The sequence below is a fragment of the Eucyclogobius newberryi genome, unplaced genomic scaffold, assembly GCF_026437365.1.
Source record: "Eucyclogobius newberryi isolate DKJ021-1_F unplaced genomic scaffold, fEucNew1.0.hap1 SCAF_20, whole genome shotgun sequence".
NCBI classification, from domain to species: Eukaryota; Metazoa; Chordata; class Actinopteri; order Gobiiformes; family Gobiidae; genus Eucyclogobius; species Eucyclogobius newberryi.
In genome coordinates, this window is record NW_027315835.1 from 17,274,245 (window position 1) to 17,294,238 (window position 19,994).

Sequence of the window (19,994 nt, forward strand, 5' to 3'; positions counted from 1 at the left end):
AATTAGCAAACTTACTGACTCGTAATTGCTTTCCAGCTGCCTTGGGGACACTTGAGTTTGACCTGCTTTACGAAAGGGCAACCAGCTCATTACACTGCACAGTACTAAAAGCAAAGGTATGTTAAATTTGGAGCCAAAACTTTGTGTACAATTTTGTGTAATCTGCACCTTGTCCTCAACCCCCTGTTTCTGTCACTTACTAATCAGCTGTTTTCTCTTGTCTTTGCCTCCATAAGGGTCTGAAGCCCATGGATTTTAATGGTTTAGCTGATCCTTATGTCAAACTGCATCTGCTGCCAGGAGCCTGCAAGGTTTCTGTTTTTATCATTAGCACATTGACATTAGCGGTTGAATATGAAATCCATTCTAAACTGTACAAAACTGTTAATTAACTGTATTTTTCCCAACATTGAATGAGCGATAGGCATACTTCATGGTCAAGGTTTTCTAAGTATTTTTATTGTCTAATTGCTAACCGCTTGACTAATAATCTTATTATGCACTGACAATACAGAAAAGTGAGTGATTTTTTTTAATTAAAGTAGCATAGAAGTAATCCTCTACATCATTTTTTTTCTTTACTGAGTCACACTGAACGCTACAGCAGGGAAGTGTCTGAGATGTTTATTTGATTGACATGAAGTGTGCACTTTGTACGTATAAAGAGAGTGTGCTCATGTGTACCAAAGAGTTAACTGCAGCATGAAACATAAAACTTTGGCAGCACTGACTTATCACAAACATGTTTGAAAAGTGGTTTTCTCGAGCCGTATAAATTGTTCATGTTGTTGTACATAAGAAATTTAAAATTCAAAAGCAGTGGCCGACAAAATGGACTGATGTGAAAACTGAGATTTAGAAAGTGATACATTTTTCTTTGCAACTGACACCTTTATGCAGTATGTTGCCTTATTTTACTGAAGTCACGCTTCTTGTTTTGGTATAACAGTGTGATTGTAGGTTATCATTAACAGACCAATCAAAACTGTTGAAACAGATAATAAAAACTATTCATATGGGAACTGTGTCCCTCTAACCTTAGCTGGCTCAATTTACCCAATACCCCAATTTAGACAACCTGACTTAACTTTATTAAATTAATTACCGTCAGTTCCATTGAATGTTCCAGGCTAAGATCCTTTAGAATTTAGTGTAATCATGTATTTATTGTAACAGGGCAATGATGGGAAAAGAGTGGTTGATATAAAGCTGTTTTATACCTGATGGACATGAAAAAGACATTAGTCATTGAGGGGCTGGTGGGACATGCTCAGAAATGACAACAGAGAGAGGATATAAAGGGTGACTGAGGGTGTGCTCCTGTCCCAACTTTGCTACTTGAATAGCTGTAAATGTGGGACAAGTGGCACAAGATGGACTAGTAAAATGTAATCTTGTATTATTGTGTACTTCTTAAAACCTGGGCTTAATGCAAAAAAGAGGCCCTCCAAAAAATAAGCATTTATCACATAGACATAGATAATAAGATGTTTTTTTATGGGAGCCCAGATGTTTCTTTTTCTTTTTTCAACACTCTGGTTTGTGATGACAAGAAATAGATATTTTTAGAGGATTATGACTGTGAAAACCAGTAAGCACTTAGTACTGTCTGTGTTCTTTGTTTCCATTAGGCCAATAAACTGAAAACAAAGATTGTCCGCAACACTTTGAACCCGGTATGGAACGAGACGCTGACCTATTGTGGGATCACCGAGGAAGACATGTACCGCAAAACACTAAGGTCGGTAAATGTTTGTGAAAGTCTTTTTTGGTCCTGTTTACCTGTCCTTTTTAAACCACTACAAAGCTGACTTTTCTTTACTGAAGATGCATTATCACCCACACCTGTCCATCTTCTTGTTTAAAAGCCTCTAAAGGGTCCTCCAACACAACAAAAGATCTCCACTATCTTCTCCTAAACCTGAACCTCTGCCTCGTTTCACTTCTGCTTGAACAGCGTTGACACATTTGGGTCAGACAAAGCACTGCGGGGCGTTTCATTTGGCTGACCCCCTCTAGAGGTGACAAAGCTGTGAATTGTCTCTAAAAGTTTTGGTGTGATTTTAATAGGAACTTGATATCTCCGAGGTACACTGGAAAAATCGTCCAGGTTCCGCGAGATTGTATCAGTGAAATGTGTAGACGTCACATACTACGCTCACGTTTAAAATAGAAATTTATTTTAGACAAAGATTCAATATGCTCTTCAGGGATCATCAGTCACGCGCAGTGTGGATTTATGGGAAAATGTGGGGCTCGCCTCAAGGAAAGCTTTCCGTTCTTGAGTGTCTTGAGCAACATATGGGAAAAACCAGGAGGAAATGCATCAAAGTGAAGCAGAGGTTTTGATTCCCTCCACAGCGGCCGACCAGAACACAGCATAATGGGAAGATTTACCCCTGGTAAAAATGAAATTGCTTTCAGTGTCGCACAAATATGTCAACAACACATTGTACAGTACATGCAACAGAACTGCGAATATCTTCAATATTGGACGTTTAAAAGAGTGCTTGTCATGATACTAACTTGATTTTAAAACAAGGGCTGGCTATTCAAACCTGATTTCAATACTACAATGATAATTAAAAACACTTTCTTTCTTTGTTTCTTTCTTTTCTTTTCTTTTTTACAATAGAATTAGATCTAATCTGATTTAGATCAAGACCAGCCTCAAACTATTCAGGAAAGGTTCAAATTCTAACTCTTGTTCAAATTCGTGTTTAGTTTCAATATCATTTTTAGAATCATTTAGTATTTGAATATCATTTTTGACAACCACAGCCAACATCTGATATCTTGTCGTTAGAGTAAAACATTTTGTTAATGAGACACACTGCATTGTCATTGAAAATTATATGAGCTGAGGGCCACAGATGAAATGACAATTAAAAAAATGATAAAAAATATTGCATTTGTCATAGTTATGAAGGCCTGGAACATTCATTTTAGGTCTGCATAACATCAAAATGTTATTTAGCTTGTATATAGAATTTTTCAAATTGTACTGTCAAAAGTACTACTTTTGTTTTCATTTGGTACATTTTTGCCGAAAGCCTGAGGACCAACAAAAATTGGCTTGTTTTTTGTATCTTTAGCTAAGGTTGCAGGGACGAGTTTACCTGGTGCATGTTTTGTTGAGTTGATGGGGGAAACCAGAGTGCCCAGAGGAAACCCACCTAGACATCTCCACACAGAATCGCTCGGTCGAAGCTGTGATCTTCTTGCTGTGAGGTGAGAGTGAGAGCCACCATGCCTCCCCTTTGCAGAGTTGGGCTGGAAACCCCAAGGTCAAAGTGGGAAACACCCCCAAAGGTGGTAGAGAATGATGGAGGCAAGAGCCTGTGGGACTTCCAGATACAGACCAACCAGACAATGTGGTGGTGGATAAACAGCAGAGGAAAGCTGTGGTGTTTGACGTGGCAATAACAAGTGATGGCAACATCAGGAAAAAGGAACATGATGAACTGGGGGAGAACGAAGAAGAGCTGGAAAAAGCGAGGAAGGTGAAGACAAAAGTAATGCCCGTGGTCATCGGAGCAGTCAGGAAGTGACCTCCACTGGAGGAGTGGCTACAGCAGATCCCTGGAAAAACATCAGACATCTCAGTCCAGAAAAGTGCAGTGCAGGAACAGCAAAGATACTGCCCAGAACCCTCAAGCTCCCAGGCCTCTGGTAGAGGACCCAAGCTTAGAAAAAGGGACGAGACCACCCGCGGAAAAGCTGTTGTAAATTTGCTTCAGCCAGGCTTTATATAATCACTCCTTGTAAGGGAATCAATTTGCTTCCATTATATACTCAACAGTTCTGGCTCTGAAATGCCAGTGAATGTGACTAAACATAATTTGTGACATTATAGTAGGAAACACATTATAACAACACTGGGTATCGCACTTGACTCAATGACCTATGATAATATCACTCTCGGGGCCGGTTCGCGCTGCTGTCGCTCTCATCCATCGCGCCCGCGACGTGTCCACTTCCTCTTTCCTCTGTCGCCTTTTGTTTTTGCTGCTGTTCTGTTTTGCAGTCTTGTCCTCTAATTCTCATTCATACGTTAGCCAAAACCTTTAGCAGAATTAAAAATCTGAAGCAAAGACATTACTTCACTTAATGGCAGTTGGCAGTGCACTCTCCAGACGACATGTTTCTGGGCAGCATCCTTCTGTTAGTGGTAGCTGTAGGATATGCAAGTAACAAGTAGTAGAAGTACAAGTAGCTAGTTAGTATTAGCACTATACTTGTTCATGATGGCGCAGTAGTTACCATTCTCGCCTCACAACCACCAGGTTTCCTCTAAGTCTTCTATTCCAAGGCTTTGTTTTGCCTGGAATTTTTCACAGTAAAACGTCATGGAGACAAGCAATGCCATCAAGTCAAGTCGTTTCTGGCATTAATAACACCTGTAATTTAATAAATGAAATATATTTACCGTGATGTGGTACATATTCATGGTACGGCTAAAAGGGTATTTGAATAGAGCAATAACTTTTTGCCTTGAAAGAAAAAAAAACAAAAAAACAAAACACTTTAGTTCAATAATCATAAAATTTCTGCCCCAAATGATTGGAACTTTAAGGGTCTCTTTTATTGTAAACTCTCGAATGTGTGAAAGATTTAATGTTTAATCTATTTTGTATCGTTCTGCTCTTTAGCCTCACAAAAAGGTCGTCGTTGTAAATGAAATTTGGTTCTCAGTCGACCTACCGGGATAAATAAAGGTTATGTAAATATGAAAGTAAGTTAATCTGTCATTGTAATGGTTGCTAGTGGTAGTGCAGTGGCTGTTGCATTTAACCATTTGCAACATCAATTCTGTAGCTCTCCTTTCCTCTGTTCAGCGCCTGTGCATTTGTTATGTTGCCAGTCCTATCTCTGCCTCCAATGCGCACATTTAAATTAGGTTCAAGTTACATAAAGGAGGCTCCATTTCTTCCATGACAATTGCTTTTTTCATCTCGCCCCTTCATGCTGCTAGTTCTTATTTACATACAACGCAGGAGAAACAACAGCTCTCTTGGCCCCATGGAAATCATAGCATACTGATTCTTGACTCCATTTCACTCTCACGTCCTTATTTGCATAATTGGGCACGTATCTTATTGCTATAATAATCAGTTTAGTATTCGCTGTGCCAAAGCAAACATGGCACCATACCACATCAGCACCAAAATAAAGGCCACGCACTCTTGATATTTTCTTGGACTGTTTTTAGCTTCCATTACAACACGCATTGATTTATTCCCACCCAGTGTTGCATTCATTTTTTCACCATGTTGCTCTGATAATGGGATAGTCTGACCACTGCGCAAAGCCTTCTCCAGCTCATACCAAAGATTCTCAATGGGGATTAAGGTCTGGACTCTACAATTAGAGCCTGATGAACCCATTATCAGCTTAGAACACAGTATGACGTTAGGGAAGACAAGAATCCATCGATGGAATAACCTGGTCTTTCAGTACATTCAGGAAGTCAGCTGACCCCATTCTTTGGGTATATGATGTTTCTTAACTTAGACCTGCCCATTAGACCACATGACCTTCTTTACGGTCTCTTGCAAACTGCCTTTTGTTTAACTGACTCGTGGTTTTACAACGGCTACACAGCTGTTCAGTTCCCTTTGCGTCGTGCATGTGGAAATGCTCTCACTTTCACTATTAAACCCTGAGTTCTGCCATTTTCCCCCCTACGATTTGATTTGGACGAATGTTTAAGTGATCGTTCAGATCGTTCAGTATTCTATTGTATGTGATTGTGTTGTGTCCGTTTTTAACCTATGTTCCTGGAAGACGATGATTCCTCCACGATCCATCCGGTTTTTAATAACAGTTCTTAAGTAGTAGTAGTTTCTCCAATCTCTTTAGCTGTTATCTCTGCTCGACGCATACCAATGATTTAACCCTTTTTAACCAGGCTAACATTTGAACATGATGGTTTCAGAAATGAGACGTTACTCATTGCGTCAGCTTGGGTTAAATAACCAGCTGACATCTAATCACCCATGCAGTAATTATGCAAAAAGAAAGCTTGTACCTATTAACTCTTAATTTAAATCCAGGTGACTTTTTCTTTTTTTTTTGGCCAGGCAGTGTACAGTACCAGTAAATGCTTTTACACATCTTTGGTGACTTCAGCTTGTACACGTGTTTCAGAGGTTTGGTTGGTTGAATGTCATGTTATGCACCTTCTCCGCACTTGCTTTCCCAGAGGAGGAGGAAGAGAAGGTTGTATTTACTATGGCGCCCACATACAAACAGCTGGTACAGATGTAATTCAGGTCAGGTTTGTGTCAACTGTTGCCTTCCATCTATTATTGTCTCACTGCATCATTGCACTTAATTAAATGAGTCAGGGACAGCATTGTATTATTAGCGGTGCATGGTTTCCATTCATGACGGACAAGGGTCAATGACCCTTGTCCGTCATGATTACATTATTATACCAAGGGACGTGGAGTGTTTGGGATGCAAGCAACGCCACAGAGTTAGTCGTAGCTTTTGAATTGGTTTCAAGATGGCTGTTGTTTATGTTTGAAAAATGAGATGGATAGCCAATAGAATTCCTGATTAATCCTCTCAAGAGTAAGGGTTGGTCTGACCCGCAGTCTGTGAGGATTTAGTCTCTCCTTTAATTAGTTGAAATAGAGTGTGGAAGAAACTGGTCACTAATTCTGGATGTACAAGTAAAATGTAAACGGTTTGGTGAAACTTGTGAAAACGTTTTAAGATTTGTTTGTAGTCTATCACATTGTGAAACAGATGTTATTAGTCAGATTAGATGATCTGTAGTCAAATAGGTGAAAATTCATGTCATTATAAGACAATGAACAAAGTGGACATGATTATACTTAATAACTGTATTTTTTTTTTGACCATAAGTACTTCCTGGTTGGATGTAAGCAGCAGGTGTTACATAGAGGTAATGCCACAATTGTTACCTAGCAACCATATTGTAAGCAAGGGCCAAAATCCATATAAATTACACAATAGTTATGATTGAACACTTGAAATGATGTTTTAAACTGTCAGAAAATGTTGTCCTTTTCTGTAAATTGTCCCTGAAATGTTGACGGAATGTCATTTAATTTAGAACATCTTAACCTGTAATTTTCAAATTTTCTTAACAAATTGCAACTTGACTGATGTAAAACTATGATCAATATTTCTTACTATACCACCTAGTAATAATTGGAAAAAACTTGAAAACATCATATGCACTTTAATGTTCTGGGTTGTTATAAAGAATAAAAGCAATTTAAAAGATTTCCAATCCTGTTTTGCTCTGGATTTAGTCCTGATTTTGTCCTGATATTTGAAGAATAGAGTCCATTCAACAGTCTGAATGATAATTGCGTCCTTGAGTGGGAGAACATTTCTGGTATGAAACACTGACTCTCTACCTGTGTCATTAAACATTTCTGCTCTTCTTATGTTTATTCATGTTTTCCCTGTTTTCTCTCTCTCCTCTGCTCCCTGACCCACCCCTCTCCCAGGGTGTCTGTGTGTGATGAAGACAAGCTGACACATAATGAGTTCATTGGGGAGTCGCGGGTGGCCCTGCGCCGCGTGAAGCCTGACCAGACCAAACACTTCAACATCTGTCTGGAGCACCCTCCTCCCGTGAGAAACAGCCTCTCCTGCATCCGAGACAGCCTCATCATTAAAACTAAATGAGAACTTACGAGAGCGTCTTAGCTCCATTTGAATGAAACACTTCCAACAGAGCTACTTAAAAGTCACTCAATATGACTCACTAAATCACAGTTGCCTTGGGTCCCATTAAAAAGATGACCAGAGGGACAAAATATACTTTAAAAAACTGCTCCTTTTGCAGGAAATTAGGGGTTAATTACTCACCCAAACCAACAACCAATCACTACAAATGATTAGAAAATATTTTTTAATTGTTGAAAATTGCTACAGAGGAAGAGGCTTGTATTTTTATAGGAAAAGGTCAAAAGAAAACACAAATGTCTATATAAAGAAAAGGTCATTAGCACAAAGAGGTTAACAATGTTTTCTTTGTTTTTCTTCTTTGTTATTCAAACGCATTAATGAGAGCCTCATGTGGTTTTTATTTGAACTAAAAAACAAAACTAATAGGATGTCCGCATAACAATGTACACAGAATATAGTGAAGTCTAGTGACATAAATAAGAGATAAACCACAACAGAATATCTGTCTAGAAATAGCTTTTTGTGTCGGCTAAATGTCAGGTGGGTCACTTGTGAGAAAGGCTGCTCGGAGAGTACAAGAATAAAAGGAGGAAGCGTCGATAGTGGGATCGAGAGGGACTGAGAAACAAATGGATTAAAAAATAAAAGCGCTGCAGAGAGGGGGCAGGAACAGAGGGCAGGAGCGGGTGAAAGGGACCATGCCGTGCTGTGTTCTTGTTCTTTGGGAGAAGCCTGGGGCTGTCAGATTTACTGTGGGGCCACTGGCTTTGAGAGATCAAATATACCACACTGCAGTATCAACACTCCATTTATCTCATGTATTAACTGTCATATAGTTTATACATTTGCAGCATTGGCTATTTGATGAATTGGATTATATAAATAAAATGCAATGTACTGTAAGATAATTGAAATAACGATGCCGTTTTCAATCTAGTCTTGTACAAGTCAATTTAGGTGTTTTAGGCTTTGTTATTAGTTCACAAAGGTTAAACCCTTTCTATTTAAACGTTCAGCTATCAGAAAAAAAAAAACATTGTATATGTAAATGTATCTGCAAATTAGGGGTATATAATTTTGTTTGGTATTGCTAAAATATAGTACAAATGAGATCAGGTCATCTTGACCCGAAGATAGCAGGAGGGAAACATGGCTTTAGAACAGCTTTATCAGACGGTAAAATGAAGCTCACCTACATCCAGGGGCAGCTCATTCAATTCAGCCTTAGCTGGAGCCAGCAGCAGCACAGACCTACTAAAATATAAATGCATCCCACAGTACCAAGGTTGGGCACATCACACTTTGGATTGCTTCATAATATACACTTACATTGTGTTGATTCTTTTTTACAACAATATATTGTTCTCAGCAACATTTAGTGTGAATCGTGTGCAGCCAAACTCTCCTGGTTGCTCTGCTAGGTTCAGGGGCCTGTCTGCTCTTTCATGTGTGGTGTTATAAATCCACTCACATATTCTTGTTGTGCCTCCAGCTGCCTTCACCAACTGCCATGAGCTCCGCACTGCGAGGAATCTCCTGCTACTTGAGAGAGGTGACCAACTCATTTGTCTGTTTTTTCTGCCTTTAACTTAAGATTCATGCCAGTATTTTAATGCATCTCTGACTCTGCAGAAAGGTGCATGTCCACAATAATGCACTGCTTTGTCTTGTTTTTTATCTATTTCCAACATAGATTAGAAAAAGATCATCCTTTTAGTGTACTCTGATACTCGTCAATATTAAAGAGAAAGTTATTCCTCTGGTCACATTTTTTATATATACAGTACATGTGTAAAAACTATTTCTAGTGATAAAAAAGTATGAACATGGAATTTCATACAGGCCAACTAACCAAAACAGGAATTTGGTAAATTAGCAGAGTGTTCACCTATCTGGCTCTTGTGTCCTTGTACAAGACACATTAACCTGCCTTGTGTAATGGGTGACTGGTTCCTTGAATTATGGCACTTGACTGACCAATGGAGGTAGAAATGGCTTAATAACTGTAACCATTGTAAAAGCGAGCATTAGTCTGGCCTGATAATCTAGCCACTGCCATTTAGAACTAATCAATGCAGATTAAAAAGCTCTTGTAGGAATTAAAAATAGCCACTGGCATGTCATTTGAAGTGGGTGTACTCTTGGTTCCTTCACATCTCCCTGAGATGACTTTGCTGCTGCTGCTCCTCCATCACACTTGTGCTAAAGGTCAAACCGGGGCTCAAGTTGTCGCTCTCAGCTCAACAGATGCAACAGATGTGCTTCTGTTTGTTTCCCACTTCAAGGTTGTTAGATGCCTCCTCCTCTCATCTCCCTGCAAACTCTTTTGTCTCCCTTATTTTCTTTCACATCCGCCCACAAATTTATCTTTCTCACCATCTTTCCCATTCGTCAGTATGTGTGCCTGGCGTTCCATTGATGCCTGTTTATTCCCACCTATTTAATGAGTCGAAGTCTATCGATCTACGAAGGGCTGAGCCGTTTTAGTGCCGGATACCTGCTGCAAATTATCCACACTAATTGCAACTTTGAAAGTGTCTCGCTCATTGACAGCAGATGGTTTGGCTTGCTGTTGGCGAGTAATGATATTTCTCCACAACACACACACACACACACACACCAACAACAGCACATGCCAAGATTTGAAGAGGAAATTAGTGAAAGAAAATGTCCATTGTGACAAAACAATTTGGTGGTGGCCCGGGCCATGTGGTGTATTGATTGCTTTAGTCAGATCCTGCTCACCCCTGAAGATAAGACTTAATGAGAGATTGAGAGATACAGACGACAGAACACACGTGGCGTTGGGGATGAGTGATGGCACATGAAAATGACATTAAAGGCAATAAAAGCATAATTTCACTGTAGCGTTATAATAACTCAGCGCACCTGCAGTGAGGATGAACTGCCAAAGAACGGACACGTGCCGTCCTCCTATAAATAACATGTATGTCTGTGCGCGCTATTGGCCCGGAGTATGAGTCATGGGGCTACGAGAACATCGGCTTCCTCCTCGCCCTCTGTCGCTTTTTTCATCTGTCACTTCTGATCTGCCCGCTTGTCACGCCTGTTGTCAAATGCTGCGCTAACAGTTTGTCGTCTGATGAAATGCATTGTCCAGGAGTACAGGGAGGAATTGAAGTGGAAAGCGATAGATCGAGGAGGGTTACTTGGAAGTTACACATTGGTCTTGTACATTGCACCACGGGGAGAAAACGACGGCGCAGACACACAGTACATCTGGGTTTGTTGTGGGAAGGAAATCAAATTACCTCTGCTGTTTGACAGTTTTCCCCTCCAGCTTAGAGGAGCAAAGAGATATTCAAAACTGAGTCATTGTCAAGCGAAACCTTCCTATTTTTTACACTGAAATTAAACTGAAGCTCATTATTTATGGCTCAATTACAACCAAAATAAATACTTGCTGAAGATTATTTGGAATTCTTTATCCAGGCCTCTGACTCATGCAAGAGGATCTTAGCCATCTGTAAATCGGGCGTAAAACAGGACTAAAAGTTTGCTATTTCCGGCAATTTTGTCAATATTCAAACTGTAAGAGAGAGATAGCAGCGGCAGTAGAAGCATTTGAAGTAAAGGTGCAAAGAATGCCTGTGGGCAAATCCATCCATCAGCATTTTCTACTTCTAGTGGAGTGTTCAAAGTTCAAAGACACACCAAATAAAAACAGATCGGCAGAGCAGGAAATATGAGCTGATGATGTAAATGTGGAGCGTTGCGGTACAGCGAGCAAACAGCAATAAATGCTCATAACGAATGACTTGTCAGTAACAAGCCAAGGACAAAAATATTAGGCCTATATGGAATATTAAATCATTAAAAATAGATTTGCAGAGGGGTTTTAAAAGGATTATGTGTCATTTCAGCAGACTGACTCAGAATCAGAATCAGAAAGGGGTTTATTGCCAGTGAACAGAATTCACAAACTAGGTGCTTGCTTTGGCATGAAGGTGCAACATACAACAATGAATATATAATAGTAATAAATAATAATAATAATAATAATAATAATAATAATAATAATAATAATAATAATAATAAATAAATAAATAATAGTGGCAAAATATATGGAAAGAGTATGCATAAAATTTTGAATTTACAAATCAAATCAAATAGACTTGGTCTGAATATATACACAATTTACGGTTATCGATGTGCAATAAGTGGTTATTGGTTTGAATGATAGTTAAAGTGGCAGGTGATAAGTCCTCAAAATATGTCTAGATATCAATGAAAGAACTGTAAAAAATTTTAATTTCTTGTCTGGATACACTTTAACATTTGGAAACATGGCCACCGTTTTCCAGAGCCTCTTGAGAACAACATGTTTGCTGTGGATGTGTAGATAGTAGATACGTTTGGCATATACTGTAAGTCTCTACTAAAGCTGTTCAATCTCAAACTCAGAGCAGATGGAGAGACAGGGAGACACAAGCCTCTGTTCAGCCTGTCCAAATGTACATAGTCAAGACGCAAGGCTTCAATGAATCACTGTCTTTTTTGAGCTGGGCTGATATACAAGCCAGTGACAGACAGTAAAAATCATTTTGTCTGACATTAGTGAGCGTCCCCTGATTCATGAGGCCAAACAACATGGCAGTTTGATTCTGTCAAATGATTTGCTTCAAACAGAACTTGCTGTAAAGGCATCTACAGTTTGAGCCTGTAAGGGATCTGGAATACTACTGCTGTTGTGGTTTATGGTTACACGGACAAGACAATCCAAGTTTGCGTTATTGTTTGATGATCAACAATCCTTTTTTTCCATTATTGTCTATTTCTGTTTTGACATGTGTTCTTTCCTATTTCCAGTGGGAGACAGAGCAGCAGAGGAGTCTGGAGGAGAGAGGGCGTCTGTTGCTCTGCTTGCAGTACCTTCCCCCAGACGCAGAGGGCGACACGAAAGGGGACAGGGCTCGCGGAGGGCTGTGTGTCGGGGTCAAGCGCTGTGCACACCTTGCGGCGATGGACGTGAATGGCTTTTCAGATCCTTATGTCAAAACGTGAGTAATTCAATGAGAAAGATTATAACACAAATGATTATTATCCAAACAAATATCAAAGCATTTTCTTTTTGGGGACTCTCAATTTGAACATTTTGGAATGTCTATGCCACACTTGATTTTCCAAACACTTAGACTAAACATGTTGAAATAGAACACACATGCACACACAAATAAAAACAATAACGGAGGTAAATAAACAATGGCATTCATGCATTTGGACAGTGTGACTATTTAGACAATAGACATATAACAGGTGTTTTCTAATTCATATTTGTTTGATGGGAGGGTCCTGTGGGAAATATTTGTATCCGATTTACTTCAAGTGACAGTTTGTTGAGAACATTTTAACGGACACGAAGCGTACAGGAAATAGCGCTGATATCTAAAACAATGGCTTCAATAAGCATCATTTGATGGAAAATGCAGAGACAATTTATACGCAACAGACATAATTTTCTGATGTTTAATTAATAGTTTTAGTAAATAAAGGTGTTATGAAGTTATTATTTGTCAAATCATAAGTAAAAAGTTACATAGTTACATCACCAAAATTGTCAAACCAGGGAAAAATAGGCAAATGTTTTGGTGAAAATCCAGTGTAACGTGTCATTTGTGGCAAGTGATCGCAGATAGAATTCGCTGCACTGGACCTCTTGTGTCTGATGGGGCTCTAAGCATCAGCCCAATCTGCTTATATATGTCATATTAACCAAGTTTACGAAGTTGATTTGAACTGAACTGTAAAACCAAGTGTGCGTACTACAATAAAATACTACTATGGGTCTTTTTGGTCACATAAAGACCTTTTGAACTGTATGCTGCGTCTCATAATTCCTCCTAAAGACACGGCTCACAAAACCTGATTGAGTGCCACCGGGTCCATATATGTCCCATTCTCTCATGCTCTGCTCCACCATCATTTCGCATCTCTACCTGTGTCTGAGCCGTAATGGCCGCCAGCTCATATTGACCCCATGAATCATCGGCCTGCATTCTTGAGTGACAGACGGCGCCCGAATGTAACTGAGACAAATGAGGGCAGCTGTCGCACAAGTGGGACCCATTGTGACACTGCCTAGCCGTTCATCATTGCAGAGTTTGCATTGATAGCCTTCATGCAGGTGATGTAACGGTATGGACACTGGCGAGACACGAGCTGAATGCGATCGTTAGGGCCACGGAAAGGATCTCTGCCGCCTCATTAAGCGCTGCTGAAAAAGGGCGACGGTGTGCTTGATCGTGGCGTGTTGTTGTCGTGGACGGTCACAGAGGTCCAAGTGTTAAATGATGAAACCTGGGAGAGAATGGACAAATAAAGGTGACATTGGTGACCCCGGCAGTCAGGAAAAACAGTGTGCGTGTTAGGACTGAGGAAAGGTTTTTTTTAAACATTGAAGACCATTTTTGCAGATGACGAAACCCCTTTGAAATCTATTGTAAAGAAAAAAAATATCTGCAATGAATGAATAGCTAAATTAAACATTCACGTTGATAAATAATTGTCAATAAAGTTAAATATATATCATTATGCTTCATGGCAACTAAAATCATACAACAAATAAGAGTAAGAATGAGAATATAAGTGCAAATAAAATGTACAGACAATGGACATCGAGCCCAAATATATGAGCCATCTTTTTTTATTGTTCAGAGATAAAAATAGGGTTGGAATGATTATTTTCAAGTTAATGTGTAACTCCTTCCCTTTTTGCAGCTTTCCATCAGCTAACAGAACACAGTCAACTCATAAATTTATTTTACTTCTGCATTTGAACGATAAATACTACATATGACGCAATTAAAGGCGTGAAAAGCTTGTCCTTAAAGCCAAGCTGCAATCTTTAATCTACATCTGCAAATTTCATGTCAGATAGATCAACCGAGCTCCACTGTACCTTCAAAACTTTCCTTGAATGTTTGACTGCTCCTAGGCACACGGCAATTGGATTTAAAAACAGCAAGTGGAAATGAAATGGAGTGGAAGTTGAAAGAAAAATGTCTGTTCACCCCCAGAAACTGTCCTGGACCACGTTTAAAACATTCATACCAACTATTATTCCTGTATGAAGTGGCAGCATGTCATTTTTCTTCCAATAACATGACATTTAACGCCAATGTTATGCCTGTAATAAGAGTAATCGACTGACACTATTCTTAGCCTGCCTGTACCTTCTCCACTTATCCGCAGTATAAGCAGCCTGTTCCCTTTTGGGAGCACGTATTTTGCCTTTGGTGCATAATTTTTATTTTTTGGTTCCCAGATGCTCAGTTGTGTTTGGGAGTGTGTGGGAGCATATGGTCCTCGAGCTGAAGGTGGTGGGTGGAAAGCAAATGTGTGCCTTGGTTTTTATCCAGCTGGTTTTAAGACGAGCAGAATTTAACAAAAGACCGTGATGAGGTGGCGTGGGAATTACTGATAAGTTTAGTGCGTCACAAGCATAAATAACCCCCAACATCGTCATAAACAAGGCTCACAGTCTTGTATTTCCAGGAAGGTTAAGCAGGCAAGTAAGATACAAGTTCTTAAAGGAGACACATTGTGAGTCAGCAGTGTTTAGTCAATGTTTTATTTCAATTGATTCCTGCATATTTGACTCATCCTGTATTGTCCTGTATCTGGGGCGTGATTGCTCAGAAAAGTCATGTTTTCACCTACCCTCTATCCCCACTAGGGCTGTGTTCAAAATATCTGAGTCACAGTAGCGATATTTTTTTTAATTTAAAAAATATTTATTTATTTTTTTTTAGATTTTTGTGGCCCGTAGGCTTTAAACGAGGTGGAATAGTACTTTTGATCTGCTGTTCGTGCTGCGCTCCTCTTGGCCAAGGTGAGAAGGAGCTGTGGACCTGATCAGAAGCTGGTCTGTGAAGAAGATGCTGCTGCAGCATGTTCATAATAATGATAATAATAATAAATCTTTTATTTATATAGCGCTTTTCAGGGACCCAAAAACGCTTGACATATACAAAAAATGGGGGGTATTTACAGACAGGGGGGACAGCACGTACAATACACAATAATGAACAGATAAAATAAACAAGACAGGAGAGGTAGAAAGAAAATGATGGGGATGTAACGGGGGGTAGAAGTGTAGACAGTGAGGTAGAGGAGGCTAGGGGTAGGGGAGGTCATAGGCTTGGGTGAAGAGATATGTTTTTAGGCGGGATTTAAATGTTGTGAGTGAGGGAGAGTGGCGGACAGGTTGGGGGAGGGAGTCGGGGTGCTGCTCGGGAGAACGCTCTGTCACCAAAAGTTTTGAGTCGGGATGTTGGTGCAGCCAGGGTGAGAGAGGAGGAGGATCGGAGAGCTCGGGAGGGGCGGTGGGGGATGAGGAGGTCAGACAGGTAGGGGGGAGCAAGGTGGTGGAGAGCTTTGAAGGTGAGGAGGAGTATTTTGAAGTTGATGCGCTGCTTGATGGGAAGCCAATGGAGAGAGCGGAGAATGGGAGTGATGTGTTCACGGGACCGGGTGTGGGTGAGGAGGCGGGTGTGGGTGAGGAGGCGGGTGTGGGTGAGGAGGCGGGTGTGGGTGAGGAGGCGGTCAGCGGAGTTTTGGACCATTTGGAGTCTGTGGAGGGAATGGGAGGCGATGCCAGTGAGGAGGGAGTTGCAGTAGTCGAGGCGGGAGGAGATGAAGGCATGGATGAGGGATTCAGCAGCGGGGAGGGTGAGGCAGTGTCGGATTTTGGCGATGCGGCGGAGGTGGAAGTATGAGGTCTTGACGATGTGGCTGACATGGGGAGTGAAGGAGAGGGTGGGGTCCATGATGACACCGAGAATGCGAACCAGGGTGGAGGGGGTGATGGTCGAGGTGTCGATGGTGAGTGAAAAGGGACCAGTTTTATTGAGAGTGAATTTGGTGCCAATGAGGAGGTCTGTTCTGTCACTGTTGTTCAGACCAGGCCAAGAAACATGCAATACTTTACTAGAATGTGTTCCTTATATTTCTGTTTGGATCAGTTGGTTGGATGTATGAAGTTATTAGAGCAGAATGGATTTATTAATAAGTGCTTTGTGGATAAACATGACATTTTCATACATTTTCTTATTCAGAGTAAAAACATTAGCCATTTTGTACATTTTTAGGACCCTTTTTTTCAAAAATGTATCGGGATACGTATCGTATCGCGAGGGTCTTGGCAATACCCAGCCCTAATCCCCTCCCACCCGGACGTGTGAGGAGCAGTGAGGAGAAGGATGTGTGAGAAGAAGTGAGGAGAAGGATGTGTGAGGAGCAGTGAGGAGAAGCACGTGTGAGGAGCAGTGAGGAGAAGCACGTGTGAGGAGCAGTGAGGAGAACCACGTGTGAGGAGCAGTGAGGAGAAGGAGGTAGGAGGAACAGTGAGGAGAAGCACGTGTGAGGAGCAGTGAGGAGAAGGACACGTGAGGAGCAGTGAGGAGAAGAACGTGTGAGGAGCAGTGAGGAGAAGGAGGTAGGAGGAACAGTGAGGAGAAGCACGTGTGAGGAGCAGTGAGGAGAAGGACACGTGAGGAGCAGTGAGGAGAAGAACGTGTGAGGAGCAGTGAGGAGAAGGACACGTGAGGAGCAGTGAGGAGAAGAACGTGTGAGGAGCAGTGAGGGGAAGGACACGTGAGGAGCAGTGAGGAGAAGGATGTGTGAGGAGCAGTGAGGAGAAGGACACGTGAGGAGCAGTGAGGAGAAGGATGTGTGAGGAGCAGTGAGGAGAAGGAGGTAGGAGAAGCAGTGAGGAGAAGAACGTGTGAGGAGCAGTGAGGAGAAGGACACGTGAGGAGCAGTGAGGAGAAGAACGTGTGAGGAGCAGTGAGGAGAAGCACGTGTGAGGAGCAGTGAGGAGAAGGACACGTGAGGAGCAGTGAGGAGAAGGACACGTGAGGAGCAGTGAGGAGAAGGACACGTGAGGAGCAGTGAGGAGAAGGACGTGTGAGGAGCAGTGAGGAGAAGGAGGTGTGAGGAGCAGTGAGGAGAAGGACACGTGAGGAGCAATGAGGAGAAGGACACGTGAGGAGCAGTGAGGAGAAGGAGGTGTGAGGAGCAGTGAGGAGAAGGAGGTGTGAGGAGCAGTGAGGAGAAGGAGGTGTGAGGAGCAGTGAGGAGAAGGAGGTGTGAGGAGCAGTGAGGAGAAGGAGGTGTGAGGAGCAGTGAGGAGAAGGAGGTGTGAGGAGCAGTGAGGAGAAGGAGGTGTGAGGAGCAGTGAGGAGAAGGAGGTGTGAGGAGCAGTGAGGAGAAGGAGGTGTGAATCCTCCTGACCTGCAGCAGAAACAGTCAGATGATTTCAACCTTTTAATCTTTACAATGAACGTTTTCCATAAATATCACAGGAGATTGTACGAGAGTGAAACGAGCCACAGCGTGAAGCGGCTCCATGACACAGACACATGGACAGAGCAGATTTGGATCCAGCAGCAGCAGCATCTGCCGTGAGGAGCTCTGAGCTCTTAACAGACTGTGTGCCAATCAGATGTGAATTTATGTTGTTTCTCTAGGTGCTGTGACCCTAAAAAAAAAAAAAAAATCATACTTCTATAAAGATTTGCAGATTGTTGTATTGTGTAAAGTCTGCCATGGCAGCATAAGTTTAAATTCATTACAAACTCATGGTGCTGAGATCGGCTGTGTTCGGAAACATTCAGCAAAATCTGTGCAGTGCATTGTGGGACGCCTCAGGGCTCATTAACGCTGCTTAGGAACGGCCTGAGGTTCCTAATCCTCCTGATGCTAAAATAGCTATGAAACATAATATCTGACTGGGGTCAACGATAAGGAAAGGAGGCTTATTGCACCAATTTGGGCGGAGCCATTCACTCACCAGATTTACCCTAAACAAGGTGGGGGGGAGTGTCTTGCCTAAAGTTATGGATCAGATCTATAGAAAGGCGAGCCAGTAAGAATGCTTTTGAAGTTCTTGTTTTTTTTTATTTCCATTAAATTTGGATAAATTCCAAACAGCAGGGTAATGCAATGACAAAAACACGCTGCACCTTCAGTACATTCTCTGTCTGGCGCTTCCGTTGTTCCTGAGCCGTTGACGATGTGACATTCCTCTCGTCTCAAACAGGTATCTCAAACCAGACGTGCATAAGAAGTCCAAGCACAAAACAGCGGTGATAAAGAAGACTCTGAACCCGGAGTTTAATGAGGTACGATGGACTGTGTATATGACAGAGACGGCTCATTTGGACACATAATAGTCTATACATCCTTTGCACCGTTTCTGAATATACCCTTAAACAGCCCATTAAACAGTGCATTGAACATACTCTTGTCTCATTAGTGAGGCTGGAACATGTGTCATCTGCTGATCTTTGACCTGTTTCTCCGTTTGTTTTTCATCAGGAGTTCTTTTATGAAATTTCCTTTTCGGAGTTGGCCACGAAAACGCTGGAAGTCACAGTGTGGGACTACGACCTGGGGAAGTCCAATGATTTCATAGGTGAGGGCAATTACATCTCCCCCGTCTCAAGATGTGCTGGTTAAGACTTTGATCGAAACCACGGGCTGTGACACATGCCACAGCCTAGTCATCTTGAAGGGGCTCATTTGTGCCATATTGTCCCAAAGGTTGTATAATTTTGGATTTAATGATCCTCACGTGACAGAAGGTGAACGTCAGATCTATTTTAAGACACTTGTAACGACAAACTCAAAAGTTCAAATCACTTTTTACAGTTCAAATCACATTTTTAATTAGGATTTTCTTACACTTTGTTCTAATTATTATTGCTTTGTTTCATCATAGGAGAAATGGATAAGGCCTGTGCTTAATATTAATCATAGTTTTCAGCCAGTCAAGTTTGTGAAGAAATATTTAAATACAGGGAGTTCTGCTGAGTTATAAAACAGTTATGAAAAGTGATGTGCAAGGAGCTGTGTTAATGTAACAGCTGCAGCCCGAGTCCAACCAGGAAGTAAAATGATAAACTTCACCAAAATGTTCAAAGATGTTTGGCAAACTTTTAAATATAATTTTTGATCCCTGCCTTTACCCCAGTCATATACATTTTTAAATCTAATAAAAGCCTCACCGGAGTGACACAGATGACTCATTTTGTAACAATGGAGCAACCTAGTTCCTGTAAATAGATAAAACAGCACTGATTTCACGCCTTTCCTTTGAAGGCATTAAGCCTGTTTGATGTCAGAGGCTGTCGGATGAAAATGTTAAAAATCCCTTTGTGCTTGTGGCAATTCTCAGAAATAATGTAGTGGAGGGTTTTGCCTGATTGTGGTGGCAGAAGTTTTAAAATGAATTAAAATTAAGTTAATTTTACATCCCTCTCTAAAAGAAACATTATAGAAATACTTGGAAAAAAATC

The 19,994-nt window shown here is 41.1% G+C and overlaps 1 protein-coding gene across 2 annotated transcripts in view; it reads left to right on the forward strand.

Annotated features, from left to right (window-relative positions):
• The window catches only part of LOC140369305 (double C2-like domain-containing protein alpha), a 40,702-nt gene that overhangs the window by 18,898 nt on the left and 1,810 nt on the right, over positions 1–19,994 (forward strand). For both annotated transcript variants that reach the window (XM_072456601.1, XM_072456600.1), the window contains exons 3-10: positions 37–116; positions 237–311; positions 1,632–1,741; positions 7,491–7,617; positions 9,167–9,226; positions 12,505–12,695; positions 18,737–18,818; positions 19,015–19,111. In XM_072456601.1, coding sequence (XP_072312702.1) covers positions 37–116; positions 237–311; positions 1,632–1,741; positions 7,491–7,617; positions 9,167–9,226; positions 12,505–12,695; positions 18,737–18,818; positions 19,015–19,111 — 822 coding nt within the window. The remainder of the gene's footprint in view (positions 1–36; positions 117–236; positions 312–1,631; positions 1,742–7,490; positions 7,618–9,166; positions 9,227–12,504; positions 12,696–18,736; positions 18,819–19,014; positions 19,112–19,994) is intronic.